This window comes from Balaenoptera ricei, chromosome 3, assembly GCF_028023285.1.
Source record: "Balaenoptera ricei isolate mBalRic1 chromosome 3, mBalRic1.hap2, whole genome shotgun sequence".
Taxonomy (NCBI): Eukaryota; Metazoa; Chordata; class Mammalia; order Artiodactyla; family Balaenopteridae; genus Balaenoptera; species Balaenoptera ricei.
Window position 1 is genome coordinate 125399937 of NC_082641.1, and position 24693 is coordinate 125424629.

Sequence of the window (24693 nt, forward strand, 5' to 3'; positions counted from 1 at the left end):
CCTGTGACTAGTTCTCAGCAACGATGAGTGTGTTCTGCTTTACTTTTAAGCCAAGTTGGTAAAAAATCATGTGTGACTCCTTCACAATACTATTCTTCTTCCCATCACCTTGATGCAAATGAGCATGGCAAATTCGAGCCATGTGTTGAAGTCAGAAATGAAAGAGGGCTAGGTCTCTTCATCACAGCTTGGAGAAAAGCTGCCTGTAAATCAGGGATAGTCATCTGGACTTGATGCAATGGAAAAAACAGACCTCCTCCTTATTATGCATTGGGGTGATTTGTTATATTAACTGAGATTATCCTACATAAAACAATTTGTAGGGAATTCCCTGGCGGTCCAGTGGTTAGGACTCTGAGCTTCTACCGCAGGGGGTATGGGCTTGATCCCTGGTCAGGGAACTAAGATCCCACATGCCGCAAAGCACGGCCACAATTTGTAATAAAAGGTATGATGTGAAATTTACCTGCATCAAGAGTATGGAGATAAGGGAGTTATTGGGTTATACTATCTGACAGATACAGGATGGATTCAGTTTTTCGTATACTCAGGCAACAAGACCAAGTTACACATATTGACTTCTATATGTAACATAACTGAATAAAATCTAGCTTTTGTAAATTGAATCATATAAGCATTGATCCTCCCACCCAACATAGTTAGCTTCTACTATTTTTTCTAGTGTTTAGGAAGGATACTGGCATATGACAAATAAATCTTTACCCTCAAAGGCTACAGAGTAATAACGAGTAACATCTATAAGTTAGGTATATACTCATAATATAACACATGCTACATGCCATGAAAGGTAAAATGTTATGTTTTATTATAAGTCAGAAGAGAGAGGTTGATTCCTTCTTGGGCAACTGTGGAAAACATTTCAGAACAGTCTTTATTTTAGCTTGTTCAGGCAAGTTGAATCAGATTCTGATAGGCAGGGGTAGCAACAATTGTTTTAGAGAAAATATTAATGAACAGAAGTGCAGGAAGAGAAAATACAGATTACTCAGGAGTCTAGTGGTACGAGCCTCTGATGCTTGGAAAGGAAACCAGGAGTTGAAATTGAGACAGAATGTAGGCCAGATCACAGAAGAACCTTGAATCCCAAGTTAAAGCTCTTTAACTTTATTGGCTAAGCTTTGCAAGCAATGGGGAGGCACTCCCAGTTACTGTTTACCTGGGGTAACTTGTCTGGACCAGAGCTGATAGACATGGGAGAGAATCTGTGTAGCAGAAATAATAGTATTGTTGAACTTAGAAATAAAAATTCTTGCAGAAGCTTTTCTCTAGTTTAGGGCAAACCTAATAATGCCTTGTTCAAATTAAATTACTTGACCTGTGAAATACTGCTTCCTTGTGATTTTAAAAGACGTTGGCAAACTTTCCCCCCATATTGTAGAATGTATTAGCAAACATTTAAGAGGCTTCCTCTGATGGTTATAATTAAGCTTCAAAGGGAACAGGCAAAGTCAGACATTGAGTTGGGCTGAAACTATTTCCGTTTTCCTTTTATTACCAATATGCAATCTACCCTAGCTTGCTTTCCATCACATTTTCCAGAAGGTGAATAAAGATTCCGATTTTGGTGGTAGAGAAAATCAGTATGCCAGCAAGAATTTTTAATGCTATATGATTCAGAGCTAGCTGAATCACCTTGAGCCACTGTACACTCTGTAAACAGCACGACACTCCGAACTTTTGGGTGCTGGCCTATTTTCAATCTCCTTTTCAACTATCCTTACCAGGCATCCTATGCTTCAGCCTACTGAACTATTTGGTATTCATATAGTCAGTAGTCTTCACACATTCATGTCTATTCTCATAGATTTCAGCTCGATTTTATCTATACCTGTGTGCCCTCCTCCTCTACTTCATCATCCAGTCTTATTTTGCTACAGAACTCTTATTTTCCTTCAAGATTCACAGTTGTGCAAGTATATTTTTTTAATGAGAACTTCTATGATGATACTATCATTAGAAAAGATGTATAAGATGATACTATCTTAGAAAAATTAATTGGATCTTTATGCACTCACAGCACCTTGAAAAATATATTTTCTAGAATGTTATTACATTATATTTGAATTGTTTGTCTATATCTGACTTGCTAAATTGTGAGCTCCTTGAGTACAAGAATAACACAATGTTATAAGTGCTAAATTCAAGACGTGCAAATTGCTATGAGAAGCTAGAAGAAGTAAAGCCAAATAAACCTATAGAAACCATTCAAAAGCCTCAACACTCAAAGAATGGTATAGAAAATTAGGAGGCAGTTAAGCTAAGGTAACCAAAAGATTAGTGAGTAAAAAAATGTAAATAAATATGAAAACAGTTTGCATTTTTTCATTCAAAAATATCAGTAGGAAAATTTCGAAGAAAAGTAAGATAAACCCCTGTCTTGCCCTCAGGATCATTATAATCTCATAATCTCACATTGTAGATAAAGCTACCAAACAAGAATTAATCAGTAAATAATGTAACATAGCAATTCAGTACCAACCTCTTTGGAACAAATTTCTAAAAGTTCTAGGAAAAGAACGAAAAATGACTCCAGGAGTAGACTTCAGCCCTATTACACTGAATTCTTTTATTGATAAATTTGATGAAACCATTGAAGGTGGGATTTCATGTCAGGAGTCAAGATCTCTACATATTGGGAGTGATGACTGGCCAAAATGAACAAGACAGAACGCTCTCTATGTAAGTCAAGAAAATGAACCCCAAAAGGAGAGGATGGCAGAGATGTGTCTACATATTTAAAGCATGCTTTCTGTATTTTCCTTTAAGTCAGTTATAAAATTAACAACTGGGACAGTATTCTACCCCTCCTGGTTATTTTATCTTATTAATTTATTTTTTAATACACCTTTATTGGAGTATAATTGCTTTACAGTGGTGTGTTAGTTTCTGCTTTGTAACAAAGTGAATCAGCTATACATATACATATATCCCCATATCTCCTCCCTCTTGCATCTCCCTCCCACCTTCCCTATCCCACCCCTCTAGGTGGTCACAAAGCACGGAGCTGATCTCCCTGTGCTATGCGGCTGCTTCCCACTAGCTATCTATTTTACATTTGGTATATATGTCCATGCCACTCTCTCACTTAGTCCCAGCTTACCCTTCCCCCTCCCCGTGTCCTCAAGCCCATTCTTGACATCGGTGTCATTTTTCCTGTCCTGCCCCTAGATTCTTCAAAACCATTTTTTTTTTTTTTTAGATTCCATACATATGTGTTAGCATACAGTATTTGTTTTTCTCTTTCTGACTTACTTCACTCTGTATGACAGGCTCTAGGTCCATCCACCTCACTACAAATAACTTAATTTCGTTTCCTTTTATGCCTGAATAATATTCCATTGTATATATGTGCCACATCTTCTTTATCCATTCATCTGTCGATGGACACTTAGGTTGCTTCCATGTCCTCCTGGTTATTTTAATTCATCCATCACCACCTTTTGGTTCAGTTGTGCAACTAGTTACAGTAGTCTACTCATATATCTTTATCCTTTCACAATTACAGCACAAGAGACATTATCTAAAGCCTTGCTGATGTTCAGTTGACTGTGTCTACTATATACCTTAGATATACCAGTCTAGTTACCATGTCAAAGAAGACAACAAAATTACTCTGACCTATTTTTCTTGACACCTAAGGATAATGGCATCCTTCCATAATGCCCCTAAATCTATACTATAATAATCTCTTTTTCGCTCTTACCCAAATTAATGCCAAGCTGTAACACTTAAATTTAAAAATAAGAGATTTGAGGAGGCTTAATATAAAAACACATATACAAAATGCAACCTTAAAAATGAATTCAAGTAGAAGTATAAAAAAACAATAAAGAAAGAAAATCAAGAAGAGAGAAATCTCTGAATGAATTTTCTTAAGACAATATTAAGAGTTATAACACCATAAATTGATACAGCCACTATGGAGAACAGTATGGAGGTTCCTTAAAAAACTAAATATAGAATTACCATATGACCCAGCAATCCGACTACTGGGCATATACCCAGAGAAAACCATAATTCAAAACGACACAGGCACCCCAGTGTTCAATGCAGCACTATTTACAATAGCCAGGTCATGGAAGCAACCTAAATGTCCATCAACAGATGAATGGATAAAGATGTGGTACATATATACAATGGAATATTACTCAGCCATAAAAAGGAATGAAATTGGGTCATTTGTAGAGACGTGGATGGACCTACAGACTGTCATACAGAGTGAAGTCAGAAAGAGAAAAACATATACTGTATATTAACACATATATGTGGAATCTAGAAAAATGGTACAGATGAACTGGTTTGCAAGGCAGAAATAGAGGCACAGATGTAGAGAACAAACGTATGGACACCAGGGGGGAAAGCGGCAGGGGGGGGGATGGGTGGGTGGGGTGGTGGGATGAATTGGGAGATTGGGACTGACATATATACACTAATATGTATAAAATAGATAACTAATAAGAACCTGCTGTATTAAAAATAAAATAAAATAAAATTCAAAAAAAAAGAGTTATAACATCAGTTAACTTCCAAAAGTTTTATATAGAAAACTATACTTTATGACTTAGATTGATTTCCACTGTGGCTAAAGTAATATAAATAAGTGTAGATAGCTTTGATCATAGTGAAATAGGATACGAAGGGAGTGTGGATGATGGGGCAGAGGTGATCAATGGTGCAGGTTACATGAATTAAAAGAGGGAGAGAGAGCTGCCACTCAATAACGTGCAAATTGCAAAATCTGACTCCCAGTGATGTGATTAACTATGTGCTCCTGAATGAGAGTCAGTGAGTATTAGAACCTATTCCTTCTATCTCATTAGGAAGCAGGGAAGGATAGAGGGGTTTATAAGTGAGATTACAGTCCTGTTGAAGTGTGGCTACAGGAAATCAAAGAAATTAAAGGAATGGTAGAAAACTAGACATAAGCAAATATCTACATATTTAAAACAAGGAAGAAGACAGATTTTGGAAATGTTAGCTAGAATAATAACTAATGACCTGTGGTGAACACATAGTGCAAGTTATTTTTTTTTAATTATATTTGTTTTTTTGAATAAATGTGGAATTGCTAAATACAAGACAAAAATGTGGATAAAAGATTAATAAGATATAGATTCTGTTCACAAGGAACATCTAGACAAATAGAGGATATGTCTGATGGGCATAATTTTACAAAGTAGAACAGTTTCACAAGAAAAGCAAAGATACACGTCATGAGAACTATGAAAAATAAGTATTATTAGTGTCAAACGGCAAGATTCTCAAACTCAAATGCCTTCTAGGGTTAGCAAGTAAAGAATACATTTGAATGTGGCAGTTACCACTAAACTTTAGCTGACTTTTGCCACAGCAATGAAGGGCCCAAATATTAAAAAAAAAAAAAAAAAAAAAAAACTTGTGTTTTATTTTCCTGTTAAATATTCAAACTGTAAAAGTCGTGGACTATTTTTTAAACATTAAAAAACATTGCATGGGTCAAATAAAATATATCAACAAGCCAGAACTGATCTTCATGGTACTAGTTTAGGATAAATTCCTTAGAGGATTAAGAAATGTTCTGTGAAGAATTCAGTAATTTGGACTTCCCATTGTATGATATATAGAATTTAGATGTGTAGTGATTAAAAATAAGAAGATTCCAAGCAAAGACAACACCACGAGTTAAGGCCAGGAAACAGGAATGTGATGGAAGTAAATGAGAAACTATGGAGAACTTATTTTGGAAGAGGTGTAGTCTATGATGATGTGGAACAGGAAATATGATAATATGAGCATTTAGGGGAAAAGGTGAGGATGATCAGTATTCTACAGAGATTTTTAAAAGCAGTCATGCCAAATATACTTTACTGTATTTCATAAGGGTGAGAGCTTGGTAGCATGCCAGAAAAAATATGAACATTGATTTCAGTAGAGTAACCTTGGAGATAAGTTGGTAAAACATCTTCCAGCCTTTTCTGTTCAACATTTTTCAATGATATTGATGATGATCAAGAAGACGTTTACTAGATTTAGAGCTGATACAAAGCTGGGAGCGATCACTAATGTGATGACACACTCAAGTCTAAACAATTTTGAGAGACTATATGCAAAATTCCAACAAAACAGTCAAGGTGTTTTTGAGCCAAGAAAGTCAAAGAAATAAGACGCATGAAAATAACCCAGAAAGCCATCTTTATTATTAAGAATGGTAAGACTCAGAAGGTTTAATTAACATCCCTTAAATCACAGAATTTGTGGCAGAAGTGGAATGCACATTCCAGGTCTATCTAGAATCAAAGGCTATGGTCTTTCTTAGTCATCACAGAACCACCAACTATATAAAAGTACTATGTCTATTTCTTAGAACTTTAGATTGTATTTTGTATTGAGTGGAAGATTGAAGTAAATGTTCTTTAAGGTCACAATAAATTAAAAAGTCTATGTTTTATTATTTTCTGATAAAGTATTAATGAAGTTTGGACCTAATATGCTGAGTAGAGTAGGTCAATTTTTATATAAGCTAATGTTTATAACTTATTTTAATTGTTCTTTTCTTCATTTCATAGTAGCAGCAGAAAATACTTGTCTCAACAAAGATATTTCAATCTCAGTCATTTAACAAATATTTTCTGAGTGCCTATTAATTGCTAAGAACATTTAAAAGTCCTGTGGATACCACAAAATTTCTCCCATTAAGGACCCACATTTTACCAAATGGGCATGTCTCTGGTTCCCTTTCTCATTGGCTCTCCTCACTTCTTCTTTTCCCCAAAGATAGCATCTAAACCCAGAAAAAAGCTTCATGACACTTGCAGAACAGTGTCTCATCTGCACTGGCCTCTGGTGAGGTGTTTCTTACCAGTTGGTTCCTGGATATTGACTTCAATCCCCCCATGAATTGCTGCAAAATGTCACATGGCTCCCATGGTCCCTGTGTTCCCTGCTTGTTTCTCTACCCCCTCCAACTCCTTTTTTATCTATCTGATATTAAGGACTCTTGGGGAAAGAAAAATTTATATTAACAAATAAAATGTCAAAAAATACAAACACAGATATGTGTATGTCCCTGGACACAGACCTAAGCGTTTTCAAAACAATGAAGCTGCACCTCAATAGATGAAGTGATATTATAGAATAAGCAGCAGAAGTTATAGAATCAAAATCACCCTTAAAGTTCTTTAAAGGTGTACAGATGATTTTGTGTATATTACTCTGAATGGTAATACCTGTGGGTAAATGTATCATCTTATATAATAGAAAATGTAATTTTACAGTGTTCTTGCTTTTAATTACATAAAAGAAAATGTGCATAGCTAATTTTTGGAAGTCAACTGAATGTATGTTGGGACTGCATTCTACTACGTCTATATAAAAGCCATGACTTTTACTGCCTTCTCCCATACCTCCTTTTATTTATTTTGTGTGTGTGTACATGATTCAACTCATTGAAACTTACCCTTAAATTATTGCCTATATTCCTTTCAGAGTATTACAGAAAACAAAATTCAGACTTCTCCCATCTATTTACTTGTAGCCAAAAGACTAGAAATACAAAGCTTCTTTAGCATTTAGCATCTTTAGTTTCTCTGTAAACTTCTATTATCTCAGCTTCTTAGTAAAGGAGCTAATTTAGTGATTCCCATAGTATGTTTCTTACCTTTCCCTTTAAGTTGTATGAAAAGAAAATAAATCTTTCACATGGACTCAAAAACCTAACAAAAATTATTGTTCAAGATACTGGACATATCTTAAAATATTTATATATACCACTGATACAATATTCCCTCCCCAACACCTGCCCAGAGTCAAAATTTAATCTGTGCTTTAATGCTCCCCAGCTTTGTTGTAGTGAACAGGGTAAATGATGAAGAAACAGAACGGAAAACATTCAGAAAAAGAGGGTAGATTCATTCTTCCTAAGGATCATTCTACCAAAGCACCTACTGAAGGAAAGCTCTTGAAGGATGGGGGAGGTAGGGAAGGACAGAGTGGAAGGTGAAGAGACAGTAACATTTAGGTAAACAGAGATTCTGAGAGTTTAGAGCAAGGTACAGAAGCAACTACCATAAATGAAATTTGGGGGAGAGAAGTTTAAGCAGATATCTTAGGAAGGACACCATGGATTTTTATGATGGAATATCACTGACTACCACTGTTTTTCATTCTTTGTTAACTCTTTTGAACTGTTTTCATTTTGAAACACAAGGGTATGCTTAGACTGGCCCTAAATATTCTGATCACAGAGAAGAAGAAAGAAACGGAGAAGGCAAAAGTGCAAGCATTGGGAGTGGAATGGGGAAGAGGAAGGGAGCACCATACCTAAAACCAAGCCTTTGCAATGTTTCAAAGGTTCCAAGCACTGCTTTCAGGGAGGTGGATCTGAGACCTGTTCTCCCATCTTCTTGCTTGGTTGCCTCATGAATAAACCCCTTCTCTGCTGCAAACCTCAGCATCTCAGCATTTGGCTTGCTGTGCATTGGGTGAACCAAACCTGGTTTGGTTAACACTTGCCAGGCACATACTTTCCCTTCCCAATCCTATCTATACTCCTCTCTCCTCTCTCATTTAAGTTCAAGTCTTTAAAAATTGTCAGGGAAGCAATGAAAAGGAAATAATTCTCATTTTTATCACAGTCATGCTTCACTTCTGAATAAATAGTAATATTTTATTTGATTATCAAATTCAGTGAAATATAGTCACCATTTTCAAAGACAGAAAATTCATCCTAAATATTGAGATGAACCAAAGTAAAATTCCTAAAAATATGTAACTTCCAAATGGAAAACAAATATCCTGAAATAAAGGGAATAATAGCCGAACTTTCTATATATTTTCTTAAAGTGACTGTTTTAAAAGGAAACCAATTATTTAGATATATAATTTCTAAGTTAGTTATTTATACATTGCATTAACCACTTCTGTTTAAATTGGGCACATTTTTCATAGTCTTCCCATACTCTAAATTGTTATATTTTTCTTCATGATATTTTTAGTAGCAGTTTATGATTTGAGACAGACTTTCTCATAGTTTATCATTATAACCATTGTGGGGTTTTTTGTTGTTGTTCCCTTAAAGAAAGGTTTGGCATCCCACTCTTTGACCTGTCTAGCAATTAAATTGGCCATAACAGTAGGATTCATCTAACTTTGTATGAAAAGTATATTTTCAAGGAGTCAAAACGTAAAGAGCTTTATTATGACTACTTTTTTTACTTTTCAGAAAAAGGGGAAATATTAAATATTCCGCATTTCAAATATTCCTCAGTTCAGTAACTGTTAAAAATATTTTTTACAAATTAAAAAAAGATACATTGACTCCCTTGTTCATTTTGACTCAAAATTGAAAATCACCGGCATTTGACAACAATATTTTAAAAAATAACAATCAGATTTCTGCCCAGAAAATGATTTTGCTGATACAGTTCTGGTGACAGTGTAGACTACCTACCTCTTTCAGGTACACCTTGCATGATGTGGACTCTGAAAATCCAAGTTACACCCAAGATTCCATGCCCCTGTGGTTACTCATCGGGATCACAGACATGTAGGACCTGTATGAAAGAGACATAGCACCAAGTGGGACTCCGCCAATGAGTCAGTCATCCCTTTCATGCAGCAAAACCTTAGAGGGAAGAGCAAGGAGGCTGTATTGGCTATTAGGAAAGTGCAGACTACTGGTAGAAAATGACATCCTCTAATAATAAGATCTAAGGTACGACTCATATAATTGTCCTAATTTTTAAAATTGATGGGAAGCATAAAGCTTTTCTTTAAGTTGGTGACAGGTTCCAATAAATGCCTATATAGTACTGCATATGGTTTTAGAATGTGAGTTTATAAAGAAGGTGGAGATCCCAGCTCCCTCCATCATGTCTATATATATGTCTGAGTGTGTGTTTTAGAGCTCTGGGGAGTGTCTTGACAGAGAACCTGAGCTGGACAAAGCAGCCTTAATCCGAGTGAGCTAACTGGCACCATGAAAATATCAGGTGTCCTTCTGCTCCTCTCTCTGGCTCTTTTCTGCTTTTATTCAGGTGAGTTGTGTTTTTTTTTTTTCCTTAAAATTAAAATCCAATACTTATACTAAACTGGAAATGACAAATGAATTTGTCCACCATATTGCAAAATCCTAACAATTTTTATATAAAAGACCAATTCTGAGAGATCATCATAATGACTGTGATGATGAAAATGGTGATGGTAATAATTACAGAAATAACTTTCATTTGTTGAGCATATACTATATTCTAGGCATGTACTCAGGGCTTTTATGCATTATCTCCAATACACATAGCAAGGTATTCATATCCAAATTCCATATATAAGAAAATTGTGGCACAAACAGTTAAGAAAATTGCAAGGACTTGTAACTAGTAAGCAGAATTCGGAATTTGAATCCGGGTCTTTAGACATCACAGATGATGTCTGTTCCACATAATTAGTATGGAGAATGGATACTTATTTTAAATATTAGCTTGGCTTTCCAAGACAAGGGAAAGCTTTCCAGTCCTCATTATTCTTCTAATTAGGACTCAACTGAAATTGAAACAAGCAGAAAACAGGAAACTCAATTGGAGAATCCTTCAGAAAAAAGTTACTGAACCTTAGAATTCAGAAACATATATGCTATTGGTGAACTAAACAATTCTTCAAGTAGGGGAGTATCTTTGGCCACCTAAATGAGCAATAGTCATATATTCTATGAATTCAGATTGTTCAAAGGACAATTGTACTTCAGTTTGATGTTTTTCATCACATTATCATCTGTGTGAATGAACAGGGCCATTGCATCTATTTCTTTCCTTCTTTATTATTCTACTCTATGCTATTGTAGTGGGCAAAATACACACTAGAGTCTCTGGACCCAAAACCTAGGCCCATCTCATCTACCAATGTCCTGTGTCAACTAGAGAAACAGCTCAACTCTCTGAGAGATTCTCTCATTTTTAGAATCCTAGACATGACACTGAGTCCTGGGACCTTCCAGGTCTGGTGTATCATTTTCTGTGACAAAGGTAGTTGAATTTTGCTGCTATCAGAAATTTAAATGCCCAAACATGTAAAAACAACAATTTTTCAATGAGATTGAGCAGATGAAGAAGTCGTTGTTCACGGGAAACTGGTCATATTTTCATAAACAAATCCATTCAGAAATATGAAAAAAATGGATAAACGATTTCTGTGATATTATGTAGTAAGTTTGACTACTAAAGCCAAGTAACTCGAGTTACTGGCTCAGTCAACTGCTGAGATGACATAAAAATAGATTTGACTATATTAAAATCTACTTTCAAAGACTGACTCAGAAATCAACTGATAATCCTCTTATTGCTTCTCTTTAGAAAGGCTAATTGATCTATTTAATTGGGCCTGGTTGACTAATACAAACAAATACTATCAATAATACCAAAACAGGGTCCTTGATAGACATGTTGGCATTTGGGAATGCATAGTGCCCAAGAGCCTTAATGTTGAGACCAAAAGCAATGAATTTCAGTCCTGGCATTTCCATTTTATAGCTGTGTGACCTTTCTGAGTCTCATTTTCCTCATATGTAAAATGGGAATATAAAAGGACTAGCCCTAAATAGGGAAGTAAATGAGAAAATGCATGTAAAGTGCTTAACATAGTGGATGGAACATATTAAGTGTTCAAAAAATGTCTATTAATATTACTATTACTAAGTTTTAATAACAAGAGTACTAGTTGGACTCAGGCATTGTTATTTAAGCTTGCTTCCACTTTGACATTTCATACACATAAGACGTTGGGCAAAATCTCTCCTCTTCTGATCAAAGATCTGTACAGCTGAGAAATGACTGAATATTGTAACAATGAGTCTTCCCTGGTTATAAAAATCACTTGGAGTCGTTACAGAACTATAGACTTCCAGACCGTATTTGGTCTTATATAATGGAATTTTTCAAGTGGTTGTCCTGGGAATCTGTATTTTTAATAATCAGTCACACCATTGCAATAAGGTTGGTAATCACTACAGTAGATGATCATTAACTTTTTTTCAAATTTAAAAGCTTTGTTCTCTCCTTATCCTTATCAAAATTCAGCAGCTCGTACCAGGATTGAAGCTAAGACTTTTATTATTTCAGGATTTTAAACTACCGTGCTAATTAGCCACAACCTAAAATCACACATACAATTTTAAAGATGCAAGACTGTATTTATGGACTTTCTTTCGGGAACTTAGAGAGATGTAGCAGGAAAAATGAGTCACAGCAAAGAAAATGAGTTTGTCCTTGCCAGTCTAAATTTGGGCCAAGTCTTTAAAGCTGAGTATAGAAAGCAGAAGAACAATTTAGGGCTCAAAGAACAAACAACAAACCCAATCCCTTCCCTCAATTGCCTGTGACAAAGTCTTTGGGGAGGGACCAAAAGCACTGAAATTTGGAATGGCAGAGTAAGAGGAAACTTTCCAACCCAACTTCTCCAAAGTGATGCCAGAAGTGATCAAATCATTCCCACAGTAAATTAGTGACTGGGCCAAGACGGTAACATGGATCTCCAGATCCTTAGACTATTTCTCTCACCCCACCCCAACCTCCAAGAAATACTACCTCATCTCAGTCCATATCCACATATCACTTTCCAAGTTTCTACTGTTCCCTAAGAGGAGAGCACGTATAAAAGAAAATAACCAAGCCATGACTTGTTGAGATGGCCAAGAACCAAGAACAAGTATCATCCTAGGCTTGGGGATTTCCTAATTTTGCAAATCCCACTTTTTGCATATTCAGAAATTACAGTGTTTGGATTTTATGCTTTTTTTTCAGGTGTCTTCAGTCAAGGAGTTCAGGTCAGTACATAATTTTATTTATCCTTCAGACCTGAGTGGTTCTTGGCTGGTACTCCCTGACCAAAGAGGTTGTCTATGGGTAAAAGAGCAAAGAAATGGACAAGCAGGCCAGATGAAGAAAAGAGCAGAAGTACTTAGTTTTCTAACTACAATATCTTTATGAGAATACTGTTTTCAGTTTAAAAGAACCTAAACATCCACTCCCAGATTTTGTTAAAGTAAAATGAATATAAATAAAAATAGAATGAACTTGTGGTAACATTCATGCTCTTTCACTGATTTCACTGTGTGATCTTAGGCAAGTTACTCAGCTTTTCTGAGCTACAATTTCCACAGCTATAGAAAAGGGATATTATTATTTACCTCATAGAATTGGACTTAAATTACATAAACTATGTGGGAGCATTTGGTAAACTATGCATAGTTACAAAAACTATGAAAGGATTAGTTATTGATCAATAATTAACAGCTTCTGAAAGAGTTAGGACAGAGGTTATTATATTCTTTTTAGAAGTAAGGTAACCAAGAGTTGACAGAAAACTTCTTTAGTGCTTTGTACTGAGTATACACAAACTGATCAATCAAACTTAAATACAACTTGGGTTAAAAATTGGAATGGGCACAAATTATCTTTATTGTTTGGCTGATTTTTTCCAAATTAATCCACCAACATTTTTCCAGTTTTCTTGTTCTAACTATCAAAAAGGCAACAGAAACGAGGTATTTGTTCTGCCAATCACATCCCGTGTCCATACTGAACATTAATACTTGACTTGGCACTGGTTGTTGTTTGCCTTGCTGTGCCCAAGAAACCTTGGCATCAAAAGTTTCCAGACACTACTGCCAACTAATTGGAGTGGGCAAAGAAGTTGAAAAATATTTTCCAACCCTAATATACCTACTACATTGCATAAGACTTTTTTTTTTTCATATTTTAGCATCTCAGAAATTGGAATGTATCTTACAATGAAAGACACCTTACAATTAATTGCCTCTGTGAGTGTGTGTGTGCATGCACCTGTGTGTGTCTAATGCATGCACACATGTGTTTGTAGTGGTATACATAATTGTACATTTTAAAATTGATTTCTTATGTTTAAATACATATGGTAGCACAGTCTATGCTAAATATCCAAACAAAGAAACATGAAAAGGACATGAGATCCAGCCAATACATTTTATATCCCATTAGGTAGTAAAATATGATTAAGACCATTACACATAGGTTTTTAAAATATGGAATTTAATCCTGATTTTCTCATTGACACAAAAGTCACTTCCCTTCTTTGGGCTCTCATTTTCCAGATTGTTAATGTTTCCCAGATTTTTAGTGGTTCCTAAAGTTCATTTAAAATAATCTATCTGCTTGCTTTAGGATCTCTGGGGATGCTTACTAAATATTAATATGTAGATCCTCAGGGACCATGCCAGGCTTACTGAATAATAATCCCAGGTAGGAGGTTTTGAATCTGCATTCTAAGAATCTAGTGCTGGGATGCACTGACTTTGGAGTGCTCAAGTATGTTGGAGACTATACAGATGAGCTCCAATTTGAAAACTTCCTGCCTGTGTAATTTGAAGGATGTCTCTTTCCCTTCTCATTGCCTTTGTTTCCACATCTCTAAAATGAAAAGTTGGATTTAATTACCTTTAAAGCCCCTTCTGGCTTAGGTATCTGAATCAGTCTGAACCAAGCATGCCTTGCGAAGACTGCTGTCTCTTTTCCATTCAAATATAAAGGGCAGGGGCTTCCCTGGTGGCGCAGTGGTTAAGAATCCACTTGCCAATGCAGGGGACATGGGTTCGAGCCCTGGTCCGGGAAGATCCCACATGCCGCGGAGCAACTAAGCCCATGCGCCACAACTACTGAGCCTGTGCTCTATAGCCCACGAGCCACAACTACTGAAGCCCACATGCCTAGAGCCCGTGCTCTGCAACAAGAGAAGCCACCACAATAATAAGCCCACGTGGGCTTCCCTGGTGGCACAGTGGTTGAGAGTCCGCCTGCCGGTGCAGGGGACACGGGTTCGAGCCCTGGTCTGGGAGGATCCCACATGCCGCGAAGCAACTGGGCCCGTGAGCCACAATTACTGAGCCTGCGCGTCTGGAGCCTGTGCTCCGCAGCAGGAGAGGCCGCGATGGTGAGAGGCCCGCGCACCGCGATGAAGAGTGGCCCCCGCTTGCCACAGCTGGAGAAGCCCTCACACAGAAACGAAGACCCAACACAGCCAAAAATAAATAAATAAATTAATAATAATAAGCCCGCGTACCGCAACAAAGAGTAGCCCCGCTCGCCGCAACTAGAGAAAGCCCGCACGCAGCCAATGAAGACCCAACGCAGCCAAAAATAAATAAATACACAAATATAAAGGGCAAAGAGGGTACCACCTTTAGGATGACATCAAGGCTACCCCTTCTCTTCTGCATGCCTGGAACGAGGGTAACAGTCCCAAAGCCAGGCAGAAAAAGTTGAAAACTAACCTTAGAAGCATGCCTGCCCAAGTTTGATCCAGCCAAGACAAAAGGAAGAATGATTTTTTCCAACACTCAAGTCAATCATTTCATGCCAATAAGTCTCTTCATTACGAAGCATCTGATGGGAGATCACAGCTAGCACTCTAAATAAGAGATTTGTAAAAGTTTCTCATTCTTTCAAAAATATTATTTGAGCTAAACAAAAAGCATGTTCTGAGACTTTTGGAATTCATGGTCCTACAAATTCATGGTCATTTCCCTGTAAATGTAAATGACTAATATGCTACCAACTCCAAGTAGGAACATTAAATAACATAAAATAATAATAAAATAAGAATAACTTAAAAACTACAATTTACCATCACCACCCTTCATTATAGAAATTGTAGTATAATAACAAATGCTTGAAAGTCATAATCTCAGAAAAAGGATAGTCCTTTAACCTGGATAAATTTTGCTTTTAGAATCACTTACTACACTATGTTTCTTTTTCTTATTTCCCCTATCAGGCTGTGTATTTGGGAACCATATACTTAAAGAGATGTTTAAATGAATATTTCTGATTGGAATTAACAAACCTCTCAAAAACAATAATTTACAACCATTTCCTTTTATAATAATTTTGGGGATATCTAAGTTCAGTTTTATTTGTATTTTAAGATAAATATACGGTAAATTTTAATAGTAAAACAATGCTCCATGACTAGAATATGTTTGGGGCTGTTCATTTTTCCTAATTAGCTTGAATTCACTTATAATTAATATACTGACAGAATACCTAAATACAATTTGGAGATGTTAACCAGCCTCTACAACTTAACTACAGAGGAAAACAAGGTCCTCCAGAAAGAGGACCTTGCTGAGTCAAGTTTACCAACAGCGGTAAAGCTATGCAGTCAACAACTCAGGACCCCTGACTCCATACTGAGTGAGCTTCCACAGCTCCATGCTACCTATAACCAGCAACAGAAAGCCATTGTGCAGTTCATGGGAAAGTGCTTTGAGCAGTATAATTGTCTAACAAATACACAACAGTGTTCACTAGCCTCATGTCTTAAACAAAGAAGTAATTAAAACAATAGTTTCAAGTAAGATAACCTGTCTCCACATGTTGAAGGAATTCTGAAACTTGAAGGAAATGGAGGAAAGGAGAGCAGAATTGAATGCATTGGCTCAGGTCAGAAATGTTGAGGGTGGGTATAGGTAGTAAATTTGGAATTAGTGAAGATGCTTAAGATAAAGAAATACATGAAACACTTGCAAGGGGATAGAAATGGTGATGTTTTAATCTGAGGGTAGGCTGAGGAATCTGAAGAATGGTGCTGTTATGAAAAATGGAAAAATTAGAATGTAAAACTAGTTTGGAGGGAAAAATAAAGAGTTATGTTTTGGTCATAAATGAATATTAAGTATGAATCAGATTGTTGACTAAAGGTGTCTTGTACATTTCTGACAAACAGAAACTGGAGTTTGAGATTTTGATGAAGACTCAAGAAAAAAAGTCTAGGATTCATTAGCATCATCTGGGAAAACATATGTTCTCAGGGAAAATCAAGTGTATAAAATTTTCTTGAAAATGAACATGAATACTCAGGAGGAAACTAGAAAAGACAATAAAAAGGATAGAGAAGAAATAGCTGGAGAACTGGAGTACTGACATATACAGAAATCAGGAAAGAGTTTTGAAAAGATGGGAGTGGTCAAGAGTAGCACATATAAAGAAATCATGAACATTTTATAAATAGCCAATGGATGTACCCTGAGAGATGTCATTTTTTTAGACCAGTTTTGGTAGTGTGGAAGGAGCGTGAAAACCGGGAAAGTAGAAGCCAAGTCAGGGAGGGGTTAGGAAAACTGGTACAATAAAGGAAGGGGCTGATTTAACCACATAGGTAGTAAAGGGAAGAAGAAATGAAGTCCTACATCCTTCACTGTTAGCAAAGATGACTAATTTGGGTAACAAAAAATGTCACTGCATTCCAAAATATTTTAGAAGGCACAGTTCTTTGAAGAACCATAAGAGGTCAGGCTGATACTAAACTCTGGCACCCAATGCCTGGAAGTAGTCTCTGAAAGCTGGACTATCTAAGGAAATAAATGGAGGCACTTGTTAAATTCAACACCAATCTAAAATTTTTTAAAAACTGTTTTAAGTAAAGTAGGGTAAGAAATAATGGGCTCAAAAATTCTAGAACGTGATACAATTTACATTATTAGTGCTTATAATAGTAATCTTACACATGACACTTGACACTTTACAAAGTGTTTTCATAGGATTTATCATTACAACAACCCTAGAAAACAGGCATTACCGGCCCCTTGTTAAAGATGAAGAAATTTAAACTCAGAACAGAGTGAACAAAATAATGCAGCTAATAAGTGGGAGAAACAGAATTCAGACTTAGGTTAGTCTAATCCCATCTTCAGGATAATCCCCTAGAATTACAGAGTATTAGGGCATTTTAAGTAGGGCGGGTAGGGGTTGTCTTTCAGCTCTCTTAGGTCTCCCAAATGCCTCATGGAGGACACTTTAAAGGAGAAAAGATAACCCTATTGTCACCCTTTGTCTAGACCTGCTTCAACTTGGACTGAGAAGCCAATTGCTTGGATTCCATTTAAAGGAGTCTAAAATAAAAATACAAAAGAGGAGAGAAAATTTAAGCAGAGGAATGACACGACACTCCAAAATCAGCCTCCTTCTTTCTGGTTCTGAGAGATGCGGGCTCTTTCTAGTCTCAACTCTGATATTCCTCTGCCTCACTCTTTGCCTCACAAAAGGGATTTCTGGCTGGCTCTACAAAGGCATTCTTAACCTCCCCCAACCTCTGAGTCTCTCAGAGAGCAGTCCTTTTCTGCCCTCGGTCACCAAGCTAAAAATTTTCACACAGTGAGTGAAGTGGATCCTTTAGACATAAAGGAGGAAGCATTTGGGCAATAGTTCTTGTTCTCCCACCCAACTGCGGAACTAAGGACCTAGCTTTATTTAAGCTACTCCACCGGAAGAAGTCACAGCTAAATCTTGGGTTATCAAAGCTGGAGCATCATTAGAGTTTATCTAGTCTGATGGTACTTAGCATGTGCTACGAGTTACAGAGCCTTTCAGAATGTGATGAGAGATACAGTCAGGGCAGGCCTACAATGAGCAGCTTATTTTCTACACTCCTCCTCCAGGACTATTTCAAATATTCCACACTGACTTTCTACAACTCTCAGGTGACCCCATTTGATCCTTATAAAAACCCTGGGAATGAGACATGGCAGCTGTGTTTTCTGGTTCTGGGGTTTTAAATTTTTGGTTAAGAAAATTGAGGCGCAGATATTGAGTACTTTGTCCAAGATAACACAACTGGCCAATGGCAAAGGGCAGAACAAGTTCTATAATATGATTCCTGAGCTTACTTCAGGGATCATGAAAGGCCACTGCAATTTACAGGTATGTAGGTTTGTATCTATGCTAAGGAGGTTTGTTCGTATACCGTTTGGTTGATTAGGTTTTATTCGCCGAAATCCTTTGCTTTTCCTAGTCTCATTCCCACGGGGCAGTGGAAGGGGCAAGTGGGTTTGGGGAGGCGGCTGGGTTCTAGAAATTCTCAAAGAGAAGACCCTCCCCAAGTGCCACTTCCATATCTGCTTTCTAAAGGACAAAAGGCGCTGCATCATAAGATGAGAGGGCCGGCTGCCAGGGAAAGGTGGCTTAAGGAGGCGTCTCTTTCATGTAAGAGACTTTCTTTTTTTCTTTTCCTTACCTGCCCTGAGAGGCCACCTCCGGTATCTTCCCCATAAGCGTCTTTGCCGTAAACATCTTTGCCCCGGGTGTTTTAGCCTTGGGTAACTAATTAGCCGTAAGGCAATTTTGCCGTAAAAGATAAACAGGTTGATCGTTCGGGTTGATGATTCGGTTTCCACTGGTAGACAGTTTGGTTTCATTTATCCATTGATTCAGTACTCCAATTTTTATATTACATAAATCTTAGCCCTCATAATAGTCTAGACAGTGAGGAGCACACTGGCAGTCTTAAAATAGTGGATGATAAAAACTACACATATGGGCTTGATAGAAAACATGGTGATGATACTTACTTGACAATATACCAGGAACAAACAACAGTGTAGAAGCTTTTACAAGGCAATTCAAAGCTTAGTTGCAAATGTGCATCTTAGTATTTGGAAAACAATACCTCTGTTAATGAAGGCAGAAATTTTAGCAAACAAGAAACAATGCGATGCCAAACGAGGAGACGAATCAAGCAAAAAAAGATATAATACTATGAAAAAAAAAAAAGATATAATACTATGAACTAAAGACGTTGATGGCAAATGCTTAGGTACAACCCACAAAATTAAATTAGGTATTTGTGCAATATGGCCCTGAATTTGCACACATTTTAAATGAATTCAAACATGCTATATTTTGCAATAAAGTCTTTTTAATTTTGCTATGAAAAATAAATTCCATTATATCCTCATTAATGTCCCTCTTTTATTTTTAGTAATTTTATCTTTTACAGCAAAATTGCCTTACGGTCAACTAGCTATCAGTGAAAGTGTTTGTGGCAAGAATGCTTGTGGCAAAGATGCTTACAGAAAAGAAGTTTATCGTGAAAATATTTACCTAGAACCTGTAGAGACACACATATCTCTGACTGAGATGCCCTTTTCTCAGCTTCCACATTGCCTGTATTTGTCCCACTACGGCATTTACGACACGTTGTGCTGAAATTATCTGTCTCTCTGTTTCCCTAATGCAAATAAGATGGTGAGCTTATTGAGATATTTATAACCACTTCCTCTTTGTATCACTAGCACCCAGAACTGTGTTTTCAAAATACTATCAATAATTACCCATTAGCTCTTTGTGAATTAAAGGAAAATACCTATGATGGTTCTGTGGTTTAAAGAATTTTCTTGACTCAAGCACACAATTGCAAATGTGTATATTAATGACATAAATACAAAATGCATTAGCTTTTGGAAAAAAATACATTCTATGGTTTATAATATCCTAAAGATTTTCCAGCTTTTATTTTCTATTTGGAGACCTAAAGAAAAGATTACTCTCCTGAAAGTGGTATGAGAGGATGGAGTTATCTGTAAGAGCAGAGGAGAAAGTGGGCCTGTAGGTAGGACTGTAAGAAGCCTAGGTGTCTCCTATCTGACCGCGTGCTCAGAAAATCTCTGGTTAGCACCATACTACCCAATCTTAATAGTACAAGATGCCAAATTTCAACAAAAAGTGTATATTTAAGAGTCTCAGTTACCTTAAATCTGATATATGTGATAACATTTTTAAACTCAGTTGTATAGCTCTTTTGCTGGGCATTTTCTCATGCAAACCTTCAGAGGGCTTTATCAGTATATAATGGTTTGCTAATACTTTAAACAAATGGTTCCTCTTACCTATGCCCATACAGTCCCCTAGTAAGGTATTTTAATAACGCCTACGTGGCCTGACTATAAGCACGGTCAAGGGTATACCATGACAGTTGGTCTTTATTTCTCTCTATGAGGATGTGTTGGAAATCAACCATAGTATATACTGCTGGAAATTCTGGGTCAGCTATGAGGAGTATGTGCAAGCACTGGTCTCAATGCTTCTGGTTGTGTGGCCCTAGTAAGCCACTTAATTTCCTGAGGATCAATTATACATATTGGCTAGGGCTTCCCTGGTGGCACAGTGGTTAGGAATCCGCCTGCCAATGCAGGGGACATGGGTTCGAGCCCTGGTCCGGGAAGATCCCACATTGCCGCTGAGCAACTGGGCCTGTGCGTCACAACTACTGAGCCTGTGCTCTAGAGCCCACAAGCCACAACTGCTGAGTCCACGTGCCACAACTACTGAGGCCTGCGCACCTAGAGCCCTTGCTCCGCAACAAGAGAAGCCACCGCAGTGAGAAGCCCATGCACCGCAACGAAGGGTAGCCCCAACTCGCTGCAACTAGAGAAAGGCTGTGTGCAGCAACGAAGACCCAATGCAGCCAAAAATAAATAATAAATAAATAATTTCTTTAAAAAATTATACATATTAGCTAGTATGTATAATATTGTTCAGTGTGCATCTCAGGGTTATTGTGAGACCACTGAGTTGATCCATATGAGAATAGTTTGGAGATTATGAAGCAATTAATAAACATAAGACAGTATTATTTTAATGGAACTGTGATGGGGTAAAGTATGGTCCCTCTATTCATGTTTAAATGTCACTTCATTCAACATAGCTGCCATCTGAAGGAGTTAAGTTCTACCTACTGCATATTGCCTGTACCCTGGAATAAAATGGCTCAAATATTATTTGCACGCCAGATATTGACTCAATTGACACTGAATTGAAAAGGATCTTAAAACTTCAGACTACTTCTGAGAGACCACTAGAACCGAGGGGATATATTAGTAGCATAAGCTCTATCATTCCTTCTATAGAGCCCTTGATGATATTAATCAGTCATAGCGTGTGTTCTCACCAAGGCCTGATGCAACCTCAGAATCCTTCAAAACAGAGCAGTTTAGGGCAGCCATTACTCAGTTATTGTAGTAGGCACAAAAGTTCAAATTCTACAAACAGACTCTGGGACAGAGTAAATTAACATAATGACATTGGAATTTTGTTTTCAAGAGTTAATAAATGGATGTAGCAGCCACAGGGAAAACTAACAAGCTAACAGATAACATCTGGGAGCTCCTAGCAGTGATCTTGAAAGCAATGCAGGAGTGCTACTGGAGTTACATTAATACAGTTTTAAAAAAATCATGCCATTTAAAGACCAAAATCTACTCTCAGTTGGAACAATTTAGTGTTGGAGCAAAAAGTCATACCTATAGCATTTGCCTTACTTCTTCTGTAAAAAGTAAACATCTGCCTTACATCATTATCTTACTCCTGAATACAATAATTATAGCCATGTATTTCCTATTTCTTAAAAAGTCTTAATTATGTTTAATATACTCTAGTTAGAAAAGGAAAGTGATTTTCTATTTCAGGAAACTTTACATCACAACTACATACAATACTATAGATAATTCTAAGTTTGCTGTCCAAAGCTTCTGTTCTGAGGGACAGTCCCTTAGATAGAATGCACTAATATCAATGTCAGTGTGTTTACTTTGCTAGATTGACTGTGGTGAGTTCCAGGACCTCAAGGTCCACTGCACTCGAGAATCTAATCCCCACTGTGGTTCTGATGGCCGGACATATGGCAATAAATGTACCTTCTGTAAGGCAGTGGTGTAAGTATCATACTCACCAAAACTTCCTTGCAAACACAAACTTCCAGAATAAGACTATGACACTTTCCTTGAGATATTCTAGAAAGTTCTACTCATACCCACCCATAGAAACTGAAGAAATAAGCTTCAGGCAAATGGGTTGAAAACATATGGGTCTGTGACACAAATGAACTTATCTATGAAACAGAAATAGAATCACAGACATAGAGAATAGACTGGTGGTTGCCAAGGGGGAGGGGGTGGGAGAGGTTTGGATTGGGAGTTTGGGATTAGCACATGCAAACTAGTATATACAGAATGGATAAACAACAAGGTCCTACTGTATAGCACAGGGAACTCTAGTCAATATCCTGTGATAAACTATAATGAGAAAGAATATGAAAAAGAATGTATGTATATGTATAACTGAGTCGCTTTGCTGTACAGCAGTAATTAACACAACACTGTAAATCAACTACACTTCAATTTAAAAATTAAAAAAAAAAAGAAGACATATGGGTCAAAAACAAACCAAAAAAAATTATCTAAATTATTTGAAAACATAAATAGTTAGTTTACTTTGTTATTATTAAATTTGACTCAGGAAAATTATTTTAAAAATTTATACATCTTTAAGAATTTTGACACAGTTTCTTATTTTTTCCTTTATTTCTAATTAAAATTTCAATAATTTTCATTCAGTTATGTTTGTTGCTATTATTAATAATTTTGGAAAAGATGAAAGAAATTTTTTAAAGTGCAGTCAAGCTTGAAAATTCATCAAAATCAAAAACATGAAAAACTTGTGAGAAAATTTATCAAAAAAAATATTACTTTATCCAAATTACTTTCAGACATTTTATTTTATCACAAATTATATGTTGCTAAGGCACCAAGTCCCATTCATTCTTCTCTTTTAGTCTGATGAAAAGAGCCTTTTAATAAAGAATAGAGGAGAGGATTATCCCTTATTATCCAGACATTCAAACTTTACAGATAGTATACTAGAAAGATCCTATCAAGGGCCAATATTTACTGAATTTACATGTTTATAAGAAAGAACAGGTGCTGTAGATTTTAGCCAATTGACTGTGAGATTCCTGATTAAATATAATTTATAATTAATAAAAATTTATTCAATCAGTCAATCAATCTTTTGGTCTGATTGCTCTAAAAGCAAGGGGGTTTAACCCAGATAAAAGTTACCTCACTTCCTCTAACACTGTCACCATTTTCTTGTATTAGAGTTTCTTCTACGAATGCCTTAATTTCCCTTAATTTAGCCATAAAATTCCTAGACACAGGGATTATATAAATCCCTATCAATAATAACAGGGCTAAGCACATAGAATGATATAAATAAATATTGAATCAATGCATAGTACATTTGTGCCTATGTTTCTATATAACATATCTGAAAAATCAATACCAAAATCTTCCCAGGAAAAGTGCAGTAGGGTAAGGTGAGATTTGATTTAATGGTCCCATATTGCTGAGAAGGCCTGAATATATGTCTGCTATAAAATGCCAAATGTCTGAATATTTGGTTCAACTTCTTACATCTTCTATCAGGTTAGAACTATGACAGTATAGTCTCCTTGCCATTATATCTCCTGTCACTTTTACCTTTTCTAGTTGTATACATATTTATTCTCAGATAATGAACAGTTAAAACCAAAAAGTCTAAACCCTAGAAAAACGCTGAAGTTTGTTAAGATTCAGGCTTTCTGCAATTAGGCAATGTTACCTCTGAGTGCATTTAAATAACCCCTGCCTAATCATAGACATGGATACCTGTAAAGCAAATGATTACATGGACTATGGCAGAGTTAAACCTTTTTCCAACCTCTGTGAGGGATACTAATGATATTGCACTGAGCATACATTTGTCTTTCTTTTTTGTAGGAAAAGTGGTGGGAAGCTCTACCTAAAGCACCATGGAAAATGCTGAATCAGAACCAGCGTTTTCTGCTGACTTGCCAGCTCCCTCATCCTTCTTTTCTTGCCTCTGCTCTTACTTTTCTCTAGTGAATCCCTTCAATTTATAAAGACACACTTTCTACTCTACCTTGAGCTTCGGGAGTTCAATATATATTTCCCTTGATTTGCTTGTCAATAAAGTAAATTCTGTAGAAGTACTGTTTGTGTTTTTACTTTGTGATCAAGAAAACATACAGATACAATATGGAATATTGACCTGGCGTAAA

General features: G+C 36.5%; 1 protein-coding gene across 1 annotated transcript; it reads left to right on the forward strand.

The window, feature by feature from the left end:
- The first annotated feature begins 2544 nt into the window (after positions 1-2544).
- Positions 2545-24437, forward strand: SPINK6 (serine peptidase inhibitor Kazal type 6). Its single transcript, XM_059919112.1, has 4 exons — positions 2545-2617; positions 12753-12811; positions 22392-22507; positions 24392-24437. Exons 1-4 carry the CDS (start codon positions 2545-2547, stop codon positions 24435-24437), a joined length of 294 nt encoding a protein of 97 aa, XP_059775095.1.
- The last annotated feature ends 256 nt before the right edge of the window (positions 24438-24693 follow it).